Raw genomic sequence first — 13,282 nt, 5'->3', positions numbered from 1 at the left:
ATGTGTTTTGGGATGTGGACATAGCTAGCTGCAGATGTGCTCGCCTTGTTGTATCTATGTGTCATCATTGTGTTGCTATGTACATATTTTTTTCCACGGGTTCCTTAAAAGGAACTGGGCCTTGTTTTTGCCCCCTCTCCTTCCTAGTTTTTGTCTTTATCCATCTAAGAAACTTGGGGCGCTAATTATGACCCGCCAGGCTTCCCCATTCTGTCTCCCTCTGATGTCATTGTTATTTTTCGTTCATGTTGTGACTGTGAAGACAATTTTCTTGTGTTTTGACACACTTGGCCGATAAATCGTATCCTGATAAATGCAGATAATACAATGATAAATGATGACTCCAAAGTGCATCATGTGGCGTTGTGTTACTCACACCCCCAAAAAACTAAAATGGTTAAAAACAGTTTGAATGTTCTAGCTGCACAATTGAGTATACGATCATTTTGCTTTGCATGTTTTCAGCAATTATGTTCAAACATAAACTGAAGCATTTCATCTACTGCTTTCCAATGGGACCCCGTGCAAAAGTTGACCTATAAAAGGCTCGTTTTAAGATACACTCGGCATCACAGATCACTGTTCGTTTATTGCACATGCAAGCTGCTCAATGAAAACAGATGTATGATTGTAGTCGCTATCTGGGCTCGGAACGTACATTTTGTTCCCCACACGCTCCATTGAAAGCCTCATTGAGGACTTTTATGACAAAGTGTAAAAACACGATGTTTAAAAACAAAACAAAAAAACTCTGCTCTTGCTGTCCTAACTTATGTGAAAAGAAAGCACATTTTTGTGCAGTGGGTGACATTTGAAGGGGCCACATGGAGGATACCAAGAAAAACACACTCCTCCACTCTCCAGACGTTGTTCCTCTGTCTCTCTTCTTGTCTTCTATTTTTTTTGTTCAGCCCCACAGAAAACATGCTGGGAGGAGAAGAGGAGGAGGAGGAAGGAGGAGAGCGAGAGAGAGAGAGAGAGAGAGAGAGAGAGAAAGTTGGAGAGGGAGTGAAGGGTTCGAGCAGATGGGAGGACGGAAGGAAAGGATCTCTCGGTGGGCTCAAGTGCACGATTAAAGGATCCTGCGCGAATAAACAAAAGCGGGTCAAGCCCCCTCTGCAATCAAGTTTGGTACCCGCGTGCGTGCTGCCGCGTGGCGTGGACGCGCCCGCAGCGGAACGGAGCGGAGTGTCGTCCGTCACCATTCGACTCCCACTCGTCATGTTATTTGTCCAAAGTCTCTCGGAGTGCCTGTGACTTGTGTCGGAAGACTTGGCAGTTCAACTCCTCCGAAGCGCGCCCCGGAAAAGAGAAGTCGTTGGGACTCGGAGGCGGAGGAAGCGAACGTCGAGATCAGTTCCGTGGTTCCTCCCGAGGAGCGCCGCTCGCCTTCGCCGGGGTTAAGGCGTTGGCACCCGGGCAGACTCCCTCGCCATGGCCGGGGCCAAGCCGGGAGTCCACGCGCTGCAGCTCAAACCCGTGTCCGTCCATGAGGCGCTCAAGAAGGGGGGTAAATTCATCAAATGGGACGAGGTGAGGGGGCGACTTAGCTCTGACCACTTTCTTTTTGACATATAATTTGTTTGGTTGAGTGAGCGTTTTTGGGATTGTGACACCCCCAACCTTTGACAGGTTGTGAAGTGCAGGTGTGTGCAAACCTTAAACACAGAAGCCCACTATTTGTAACTGTGTTAATGAGAATAACTACCAGAAAGTTCCCCTACTGTTGCCACCAGGCAGTGCTTTAATGTGTGTGTGTTGTGCTCCATTCTCGTCAAGCCGGTTCTCCTCAGGCTCATGTTCACTTCACACGCCCCCCACCTTTCCACATCAGCTACTTTTATTGAGGTAACCCACCCAAATGAAGGGCAATCTATCTTTCGCTACACCTGCACACGCTGATGACTGCATTTGATTCACATAACAAATATTTGTATCTCGGTGTTTGCAATTTGCAGTGACGTAGAACTGTATTGCATCATACTGAGAGGTGTTCCTCTTCTGCAGTTACACCAAGCTAGAATATTGGAAAAAGTGCACATTATCTATCTAAAAGGTTTCAATTTGTATTTGTTTGTCCATTGTGGTTATTCTGATGGCAGGCTTCTCCACGGAGAACTAATGGGTGTATGAGGTCGTCAATGATTAACTGGGCACCTGACTGATAGACTCACACTTCTGGCCCACCATATGCCACCCGCCTTGTCTTTGTTTTACAACAGGAATGTATACAATGTTATGTCATGATAAAAGGATTATTTTTAGTTGTGATTGCTTCTTATTGGTTGTACTAGCAAGCAGGTGAGCAGGCAAAGCGGGCTGCTGATGTTTCTTCAGATAAATGTGTAGCAAAAAGGGTGCGGGTTGCCACGGTGACGAGCAAAGTTCGCCGGATTTGCAACTTTTGACTGGGCTCGTGACGTTTGTCATTTGCAAGAAGCACAGAGTTTGATGCAGTTTTGGAAATTGCTAGTTTGTGTGATGCTCGTAGCAACAAGCAGAAAACAAACCCACAAACCTTCCTTATGTAAAGATGTCATATGATTTGTTTTTCAGTTTGATTGCAGCAAGTGTGTGAAACCATGTTGTGCGTCCACTAACTTGAAGTACAGACCGTTTATCAGTAGTCCCGCAAACATGGGGACAATGAGCCCATGTGGACGCGGAAGAATCATCTTGTCACGCAAACAGACGACTGCCATGTCCTTTTGATTTCCTCTCCCCCACAGACACCAAGAGGACATCTGAAGGGAATTCCCAGGAATTGTCGGCAATTAATTGTGCTAAAGCTCAAACACACATTATTCATTTCCCTTGCCTTTTGAAAAACCTACTTGTGCATCTTTACTGCGAAGAGCGTAATCCAGTTTGGAAGCTTAGAAAAAAAGATTGGCTGCTGAGAATGCAACATCAGTATTGGAAGCAATTCCTGCAAACACATCGCCATGAAGCCTCTTTGGTATTCTGGAACCTGGAAACTTGTGACAGTCATTTTTTCCAAAAATAACTGTTATTTAAGGCCTTCATTGGCAAAAGATGCCTTAAAGCTGCTCTCTGTAAAAATTTGGCCAAAAATATATTTACAAAAGCCTTTTATTTGAGAATTTATGACTGAAAATTAGTAGATAGTAGACATCTTATCTGTTCACAATGGGTTTACTCTTTGAGTTTACTCAAGCCTCTAGCCAATAGTTTTCCGACAGAGTTTGAGTTCGAATTTCCCACCCTCTGTCTGCGGATGTGACGTCATGTGTGGGTTGTGTACTATATGTGAACTTGTGAAGAAGGGAAAATGCAGTTTCATTTTTTGGCCACAGCTGGCAGTAGTGATAATCTCGATGCACGTGCTCAGTTACTGTCACTTAAAAGGGACGTCAAGGCAAATATTTTCTTTTTTTTAAATAATGTTATATGCCGCCACACCAGTCTAAATATTAATTTTGTAGAATATCAATTAAGGAGCAATACTCATCTTTGTTTTTAAATCGGGGCAGCCATTTTGCAACTTGCTGTCAACTGAAAATTACAACACAGTTGCTCAGGTAACAACCAATCACGGCACGGCTTGTGAACACATGACCAAACTCAGAAAACAGGTGAGCAGTGATTGTTCGTTACATGAGCCAATGTGAAGTGGTAAAATGGCCGCCCCCTGAGATGGATCAAAACAGGTTTTGCTTCTTAATTCAATTTCCACAAACGCAATACTAATCACAATGCTATGTTTGTTCTAATGGGGGCTGAAAGAACATATTAATGTCAAGAACATTTTTTTACTTCCCCTTAAAAAAGTTATTTTGACTTCAACCTTCTTTTTAAGGAAATGTAATCTCTTTTACATATAAAGCCAAGCAAACGAGTATAAATAGCAAAAAGCAGTATAACTCTAAAGAGGGATACATGTCAGACAGTGTGTATTTTTAGAAATTACCCTTTAATTTTTTTTTTCTCTGTTTGCCCAAATAGCATGTCATCAAAAGAAAATTATGGACATATTCCTTTAAGGACTTAAAGACAAAAAGCCTGTAGTCGCTGTAGTTTGTTTACATGAAAATCCAATTTTTGCCCTCAGGACTCCCTCACACTATTGCCCCTCGTCGTCCTTCATTCCATGTTTTTTTTTCCCTCTTTCTGTCCGCAAACCTTTCATACCTGCGCTCATATTTTCTCATCACTTCCGCTTTGCTTTCTTACTTCCTTGTCGAACCGTCGCAAAAACAGGTTGGCGTCACAACAGGTCCTCTGTTTCCGCAATAGCTTTGGGCATTCGACTGCTTGGCACATCAAATGACACAGTTGCGCGCGCAAACGCACACACACACATAATTGTGTACGTAGGGGTTGGGAGGCGGAGGAATGCATTCCAAATTAGCTTTCTTTCCCTCTGTGTTTCGACTTGTGTGCGTGTCTCGTAGGTGTGTGCTTCACATCCAACAACTTCCTGCTACAGCTTGTTGGGAAGTTGCAAGCAAAGCTGAAGCCTTTTCATTCACTCTCCAATCTTTGCCACATATCCGCAGTTCCATATGATGAATTCCATCTTGGATTCTTTTGAAATTCCTCCCCACAGCTTGACTCTCCAAAGGAGTTGTAAAACAATACTCACTCTGCCTGCTCATTTTGTTTGTTGGAACTTGCAAGCAGCTCCGTTTTTATTGCTTCTCGCCGTCCACGTTTTAACCTTTGCTTCGGCCTTTGTGCAGTTCCAGAGTGTTTCTTCCTCTCCATACTTTCTACGACACCAGAGTGCTGATTATAACTTCACTGATCTTGCTTTCCAACAAAAGATGGCCGCTTGGAAGAGGGACTGATTCACTCGTATACGCGAGAGCTCGGCGTGTTCTGACACCACGGTGACAAACACTCCCGACACCATGACGGAGGGGTGAGAAACAAGGGATTGACGGATGGCTTGAAGGATGGGAGGGAGGGGTGGAAGGTCAACCGCAGCCACATGCAAAGTGTGTGAGGACGCCCGGATGTCTCCTCAGCTTTTCTCCATGTTATTTTCGACGGAATGTCAACTGTTAACACTTGGGCAAATGGGCACAGGACAAAGCTGTCCTCGCACTGACCTGTTTGGAGGGGGCAATTCTGTCCAAGGTGGAGTAAAGTATAGGAAGTTACGAAGGAAGCGAGTAAGGATGGGCGAGTACCGATACTGACCTTATTTCAGTGTTACAGGTACTCGTGAAAGCTGCCGATAGCAGCCACCTCAGTACTGATATGCATTCTCATATTCATATTCTTACTTTAAACATTCTTACTTTAAAAAAAAAAAAATTCTGTTAGTTTTCATTTGGGATGTTTGATACCATTTTTTCAGACCGATATCAATACAAGTATTCAACTCTTGATACTAATATCAAGTACCGATGCCACACACAAACCAAAAAAACCCGACAGATAATATTAATAAAGAAAGAGCTATATATCCCAATATAGCATTTTCCTCCAAAATTGCATGAAATTTAATGACAATTTTCAATTCTTCTTACAGTATCTAGTTCCTGATAATAAAATGGCCAGGTTCGTGAATACCGATATCTTCAAATAAGGCCCGATACTGATACCTGGTATTGGTAATCGCCCATCTCTAGTTCTAATCAGATTTTAGAGCAAGTTTATTCATTTTTATTCTTTTTTTTTTTCTTCCAAAATTCTCCACTCATACTCACACATACTCCACCAACTGATATCCTTTTTTTATGTGAATGAATTTTATGTATTAAAAGTACAAGTGGTATCGGTACTCTGTATCATTTGAGCATTCACCGTATGGTCTCAGACTGCAAAAAAAAGTATTATGGGACATCCCTAGAGGAGAGGCCAAAGGGTGATCATTAACCGATGGGGTTTCATCATTACGGTCAGGTAACGAGCATGTGTGTGAGAAGGTCAGCGCCGGAGATGTGGCTCCAGCGGTCAATTAGGTCGGGGAAAGTACAACAAAAGGGTGATTGACACAGACACCTTCTTAGTGGTTTTCACAGTGTGCTAATTAGGGAGTAGGTCCAATTGTAGAGCCGTCGCCTACTTACAAACACAAAGAACAGCAGGATGTCAGGTAAGGTAAACATGGCGAGTCTGGCCAACTTGTCTTCATTTTTCTTTTTCTTTTTGGAGTCGAGTGGCCTTTTGGTGAACTGACTTTGCCGCACTAAATTGTGTGCTCATCGTCGTTGTCCGTGCTTGAAAGCAACAAGCGAGATGCTGTTAGTGGTCACATGAGCTGATAATTGACATTCCTCTGGGGCGACGTTTGACTGTGTTTTGTTTTTTACGCTGGTGCAGAGAGTGAAATTGGCGACTAAGAAAAAGGAGGAACTAAAGATTGAGACGGCAAGGTCAAGGCCTTGATTGGAGTCACTGTGTAGGTCACAAGTTTGGAGATTTTCACACTGTGCAGGGAACTTCATTGTAAAAATGATAATTATCAGATGATTTCCTTTTCTCTTTTTGTTCCAAACTTTTCCTTTTCTGTGTCCTATGTCAGCTGAGCTTGGAGCCTAAACTGAAGATATGTTTTATTAAGTTGGGGCAACACTTAAGATTGCGGCTTTACATTTAGTGAAGTTCCCTGATTTGCTTTTAGAGAACTTGGCAAATATCCGATCTCGCCATCTCTTTTATGCTAAGCTGTGCTAACAGGAAACCGCTTGGGCTAAAATTAGCACACCAAGAAAATATAGCCTTTTTTTTAAATTAGCTCTGACTCTTGTGACGGTGTGATATAATGTTGGGCAATAGGGTTGTGTTTGTAGCATTTGAATTCTTTTCTGTCAGGTTGTCAGGCAGACTTTACTGATGAGGCCGTTGAGACTCGTGATGTCAGTTCATCTGTCACTGCAGTGAACGCCGTCAGAGTTGTTTCGCCGAATGTCCCTCCCGTGAGATTGCTGGCTGTAATTAAACGCGTCGAGAGCTGGGTGTGTGTATGGTCATATTAATGACATGTTATGCCACCATTGTGCATGAAAACACTGATGAGACACACTAACATGCCGTTTGTTTGGCTTGATAGCTCTCGTTTTGTCATCCCATTGCACAAATATTCGAAAGTGAACTTCGCTACAGTGGGGGCATTCTTTTTTTGTGTAACTGTGTTTGGTGATGTCACTCCAAAGACTCTCTGTCCCCATCCTAGGAGCCCAGCAGCGGGTCCCCTACCCTGGTGACCCTGAAAGTCGACCCAGATGGCTTCTTCCTCTACTGGACGGGAGGCGCCAACATGGTGAGACGCAAACACACCAAACCAACATGCATGCTAACACGGATATGACCCTCATGTTGAACGGGCATCGCCAAATTGTCTTTGTCTTGTCCCTTGTTTCCTCCCCGATGTGCTCGTCATCCTTTTTAGTCCATCATCTCGCGTCGCCCTTCCTGCCCACCACTGCTTAAAGCCATTACTGCGGCCATATTAGATTGGACGTTGGAGGCATTTAGCGGACGTAATTAGCCGGTGGCTACATGCAACGTGATAGCAGGATGTGGGCGGAGAGGAAAGGGAGATTTTGTTTGTGGAGCCGTCTTCTTTTGGCCATTTATGCTAATATGAAATTGTCACTCATCCATCCGTCCACACTCGATTCATGGTAATAGCATGCGTTTTCATGTAACATAATCCCAACGTCTTTTGAGATAATAGGCCATTCGTCACCCGAGGTGTAGCCGTGACACTATTCAGCAAAGATTTATTTAAAGATGGAGGTGAGGGTGTTAGCGGGATGACAGAGTTTGGTATCAGGAGATGCAAATTTGCAACAACTTCCCTGGAAATGCAAGCCACCCAGTGCCACTGAATTTGTTTTATCACCACTTCCTGTTGTCATCACAAACCGCACTACCATGTCCACATGTCTTAAAGAGGAAGTAAACCCAAAACTTTTCTTGATAATATATTATATGCACCCCCACTAGTATAACATGGCATTCTGATGAATATTGTGTTTGTGGAATATGAGTTAAGCAGCAAAATAAAGCCATCCATTTCAAAGGGCAGCCACTTTGCCACTTGCTGTCGACTGGAAATGACATCACAGTTGCTCAGGCTCTGGCAACGTCCAATCACGGCTCACATGTTTTCTGTTTGGTCATGTGACATTCGCAAGCTGAGCCGTAAGTGGTAGTTGCCAGAGTCATGTGTCATTCAGTCAGCAGCTAGTAGCAAAATGGCCGTCCCCTGATATTGATCAACAGGTGGATTTTGGTGTTTGATTCATATTCCACAAATGCAATATTAAACAGAATGCTGTGTTTAAACTAGTGGCGTGAAGAAAATCTTTGGGTTGACTTCCCATTTATATCATCCAGTAGTATATCCATGCCAGTTGTGTTGCTTTTCTTCAACAGGTTCATTTTGGGTTCTGAAATTCTGAGCTGTTATTTCAGACACGTTCAAGCCTTTAATTTGGCTTAGTGGCCCCCGAGGAGGACTTGCGGGCACAGCGGAGAAGCAGGAAAGAGGACGCAGCAACACAGATATCCGTCTTTTTCTTATTAATGAGAACACTTTTACACAGATGACTAGGATATTCTCGGAATAGAGGGACCCAACATATTAGAGCTCCAGTGTGCCCTTTTCAATGTGGCTGTTCTGATTTTCTTTGCTTTAGATTTTGGATAATGCAGATTTTACTTTGAAGAGTTTGCATTGTTATCACGGATGGCTTTTGAAAAAGTCCCCTTGAGCTATGGACTTGGAAGTCAGCGACCATTAATCAACTTTAGTTACCAACTATGATGCATTGAAAACATTTAAGAGTTGGACTGAAAGGGATTTCGTAATAGTTAACCTGCGATATTTCAACATCTCCATCAGTCATCCTTCAAATCCTTCAAATGTGCCGTGTACATGACCTCTTATCTTTTCTTTGCCTTCCTTCTCCCTTTTTAAACATCCACTATCTAAACCTCTTTAACTTGAACCTTTAGCCACACTTGGAGAGCCTCACTGAGATTTATGTCCTACCTGCTCTGTTAGCTTTGAATTCAAAATATTTAAAAGAAGCGACAGCTGGACTCACTTAGATCATGTACTGTACAGTACAGGCCAGCCTTAGTAATCTTGTCACACGTTTGACACATTTCCATGTGTCACTTTGAAGCTATGCTAATTTATGCTGTTGGTTAAGCTATACTGCATGTCACTGTAGGAAATTTCTTATTGCATTTGATTGAAAATAAAAAGACTATTCTTGATAATCTATTTTAAGCCCGGTTTCCGCAGGCCATCTCACATCAGTTTGCATTTGTCTTGCATTTTTAATTTTTCTTTATGTGTACATAGCACATTGGTGCTAAAAAGTTGTTGCTAAAAAGACAGAATTGTACTGTGCTTGATGATTGAATACCTCCCTGTGTCCCAGGACAGCTGGAAGTCGTCACGCACTCCATGACATTTCCTCCACTCTTTGCCCTGCGTCCTTCTTTGCTCTTTGCATTGACATCTTTATTTCCTTCCGTCTTCCGACTTCCCACCTTAGCTGAGCAGATGCTCCCTTCTTTACATCGTTTCCCCTTCTCCAACTCCTTGAAACAACACTATTAATCTTGATAGTTTTCTCTGTGGGCGTGGGAAAGTGGGCAGGAAGTTACACAGACGGCGTTTATGATGGGGGTGATTTTCTTGTCCGATCTCATGTTCCGCCTGCATCATATTTCCCCCTTTCTCCAGATTATTCCCCCTCATTCTTCTCTCCGTCCCACCCACAAAGTATAATGGACTTGTCAGTATCACCTTAGGGGGCACCCCCGGTGCCGTAATTGCCTCACCACAGACCATTTAGTCTGTAATGGAGCCAAATTGATTCTTCACACACAAATGGCATACAAATACAAGTGTGTGCGTTCTTACCTGGATTGTGATGACCAACAGCGCTCGCAGCCTTGATGCTGAAACCATTTTACTAAAAGTTTAGGCTTTAAGAAAATGGCTAATTACTTGAAATGACGTGTTTTAATAGGCAAGGCAAGGCATAGGGTGTTAATTCTTGCCATGCTGTCACAGTGTTGCCATCATCCAAGAAATTATTTGTTTTTAAGCTTCGATAAGCTTCAATTCTCCTCACTTTAATTAGATGATGGTGTGTAACTGTGTCAAATTCTCAACGAACGCACAAATGCAGCATCGTTTTTAAAATTACTGCCCAATTAGTGTCTGTTTTCATCATAGCAAACCAAAAAGATTGTGTGTGCGTGTGTGTCTAATATAAGCCAGATGGATGGTTTGAGGAACAGTTGTTGGCAGGTACAAGTAGCTCAACTCTAACATAGAGGATCGCTTGGAGAAAAGGGTTTACACTACACATACGCACGCACACGACGTAAGGGGTTGTTGGGGAAGTTGAGTGTGTCATTTGATAATGTGACAACTTCCTCCCCTCTTCCGCACGGTCACATTTGCTATTATCTGTGGGTGCACACTAAGTGGCAGTGTGCTGCGCGCACTCAATTCCAAAGAAAAGCAATCATCGCTGATAAAGTTCTTTTACAATGTAACTCTAGTGAGCACAATATTATTATTAGCGAGCCTGGTTAAACGTTTAACGAGAAATATAATTTCCTTCTCAAATTGTACGTTATAAAATCATAGAATAATAATAATTAAATAGACTGCAAAAAAAATGGAACAGTTTGCACGTCAACATTATTTCGATGCATGGGGCAATGTTTAGCTTGACAGTGCACTTCAACTGGGAGTGGCATTAAACTATGGAGGACCAAAACTGGCAAAGTTCGAAATAAATAAATGACTAAATAAATAACTAAAAGTGAAAATAAAAATGAATATAAAAAAAATATAATTCAAAATTTATATAAAAAAATAAAAATAAATGGAAATAAATCCGTTTTTCTTTTCACTTTTAGTCATTTATTTAGTTATTTAGTAATTTATTTATTTAGTCATTTATTTATTTATTTGTTTGTTTATTTAGTTATTTAGTCATTTAATTCTCTATTTATTCAGTCATTTATTTATTTAGAATTTTGGCAGTTTTGGGCCGTACTGCCAAGTTGAAATGTTATTCAAATGAGGGGGCGGTCCTAAGCGCGTCCTGGGTTGGACGCCACCATTGCAAACTGCCTGTCATTGGTGGAGTGAGCAGCTCGGCGAACAAGGAAGTCTCGCCAGCTTGCAATGGAGAGCTCCAGCAATGGACGACTATCTTGTCCACTGTCTGCTCTCACTTGTTGTCTAACAACTCAAGTCGCAAGTTGAGGTGACAGTGGAAACGATCATCGTCCATTGCAAGCCGGCGAGACTTCCTTGTTCGCCGAGCTGCTCACTCGACCAATGACAGGCAGTTTGCAACGGTGGAGTCCAACCCAAGACACGCTTAGGACCGCCGCCTCCTTTGAAATAACATTTCGACTTGGCAGTACGGCCCCAAACTGCCAAAATTCAAAATAAATGAATAAATAACTAAATAAATCCATCTATCCATCAATTTTCTTGACCGCTTATTCCTCACAAGGGTCATGGGGGGGTGCTGGAGCCTATCTCAGCTGGCTTTGGGCAGTAGGTGGGGTACACCCTGGACTGGTTGCCAGCCAATCGCAGGGCACACGAGCACACCTAGGGACAATTCGGAGCTCCCGATTAACCTGCCATGCATGACTTTGGAATGTGAGAGGAGACCGGGGGTACCTGGAGAAGACCCACGCGGGCACGGGGAGAACATGCAAACTCCACCCAGGAAGGTCCGAGCCCGGACTCGAACCCGAGTCCGTAGATAAATGACAAAATAAATAAATAAATGACTAAAAGTGATAAAAAAAAAAAAAAAAAAGATTTATTTCCATGTATATATTATTATTATTTTTTTTTTTGTAATTTTCACATGATATTTTTTTATATACATTTTTATTTTCACTTTTAGTCATTTATTTATTTCGAATTTTGGCAGTTTTGGTCCTCCATATTAAACAGTTTAAAATCTGTTCTTTGAAAAATTGTCCGCTTTCTGACAAACTGCTACCTGTTGTGAAGTGAGTTGAGTTCACATCCAAATTTAGCTCTTTATCATCATACCTTAGCATTTTATTCACACAGTATAGCACATTTAAAACAAAAGTTGAACCAAAGTGCTGTACAAGTTAAAGGACAAAACGAACAAGTAACGCACAAAAACAATTAAATAATTTTTAATGGTGCCGTAATTAGTTGTGCGGTTGAACCCTTTATGGAAATTCTTGACATTTGCACAAAATACACGCCTTTTGTTTTTGTGCCAACTGCCAATGCTATTTGCAGCTAATGACTTAAGAATTCAAGCTTCTTATTTAATCTTTGAAAGGGAGCTGGAAAATCCGCGTTGAACATTACATGTGCAAACTCGTTTTACACCTGCATTGTTTTGTCTGTGTGTGTGTGGGTGGTGTGTTTCACATGTCTCCACTAAGGTTATAATTGTTTGGATTTTTTTTCATATTCATTTCTATTTCGTTTTGACTTTTGTTTTCAAACTCAGTTAATTGTAGTTAGTTTTTAAAGCAGTTGTATTTGTTTTTATTAGATACTTCGTTTTAGTTAAGTTTTAGTATTAGTTTTAGTTTTCCCCCCTCGCTTTTCTTCCCTTTCTGCCAAGTTGAGAATATCTTCAGAGGACTTTCACACACATCATATGAAAAATGCTTGTTGTTTATTTTAGTCTAGTCAAGTCATCTTTATTTATATAGTGCTTTCAAACAGCTGCAACGTATTTAGCACAGTTGTGCAGCATCCATTTGTTCATGTGAACGACAACAGGGTGTCAAACTCATTTTTGTCCTGGGCTACATTTTAGACTGACGTGACAGTGAAACCAATTAAATTTGAATTGTCTTATTGTATTATTACACATACACAATAAATTGATAGATTACTAGTTTTGCAATCAGAAGTCAAGGTTAATTGTTTGTTAAATAATTTTTTAAGCTAACTGTAAAAAGGGTCATGAAAAAATGTCAATGTTATTATTTATTACACGTGGAAATGTGAAATTTGGGTACAGATTTTACTTAATTTGCTTTTGCGGGCCACATAAAATGATGCAGCCGGCCAGATCTGGCACCCGTGCCTTGAGTTTGACACATTTTCCACTATAGTGTAGTTATGATTCATTTTGATTGTTATAAACAGTGTTGTTTCAGTTCAGTTACAGTTAAGAACAGTTCCTTAACAAAACTGTTTTTTGTTTTGTTTTGTTTTTTCAAATTTAGTTGTAGTTATCTTTCTCGTTTCCGTTAACTATGATAACCCGGGTCTCCACTTGTTTGTGTTTGGCGGATAAGTTCA

The 13,282-nt window shown here is 41.6% G+C and overlaps 1 protein-coding gene across 1 annotated transcript in view; it reads left to right on the top strand.

Moving 5' to 3' along the window:
* The first annotated feature begins 996 nt into the window (after positions 1–996).
* The window catches only part of plcb3 (phospholipase C, beta 3 (phosphatidylinositol-specific)), a 29,017-nt gene continuing 16,731 nt past the window's right edge, over positions 997–13,282 (top strand). The window contains exons 1-2 of the mRNA XM_077500016.1: positions 997–1,533; positions 7,148–7,234. Coding sequence (XP_077356142.1) covers positions 1,435–1,533; positions 7,148–7,234 — 186 coding nt within the window. The 5' untranslated portion in view covers positions 997–1,434. The remainder of the gene's footprint in view (positions 1,534–7,147; positions 7,235–13,282) is intronic.

The sequence above is a fragment of the Festucalex cinctus genome, chromosome 16 (genome assembly GCF_051991245.1).
Source record: "Festucalex cinctus isolate MCC-2025b chromosome 16, RoL_Fcin_1.0, whole genome shotgun sequence".
NCBI classification, from domain to species: domain Eukaryota; kingdom Metazoa; phylum Chordata; class Actinopteri; order Syngnathiformes; family Syngnathidae; genus Festucalex; species Festucalex cinctus.
The sequence above is the reverse complement of the archived record's forward strand: the minus strand, read 5'-3'. Positions and strand labels throughout refer to the sequence as shown.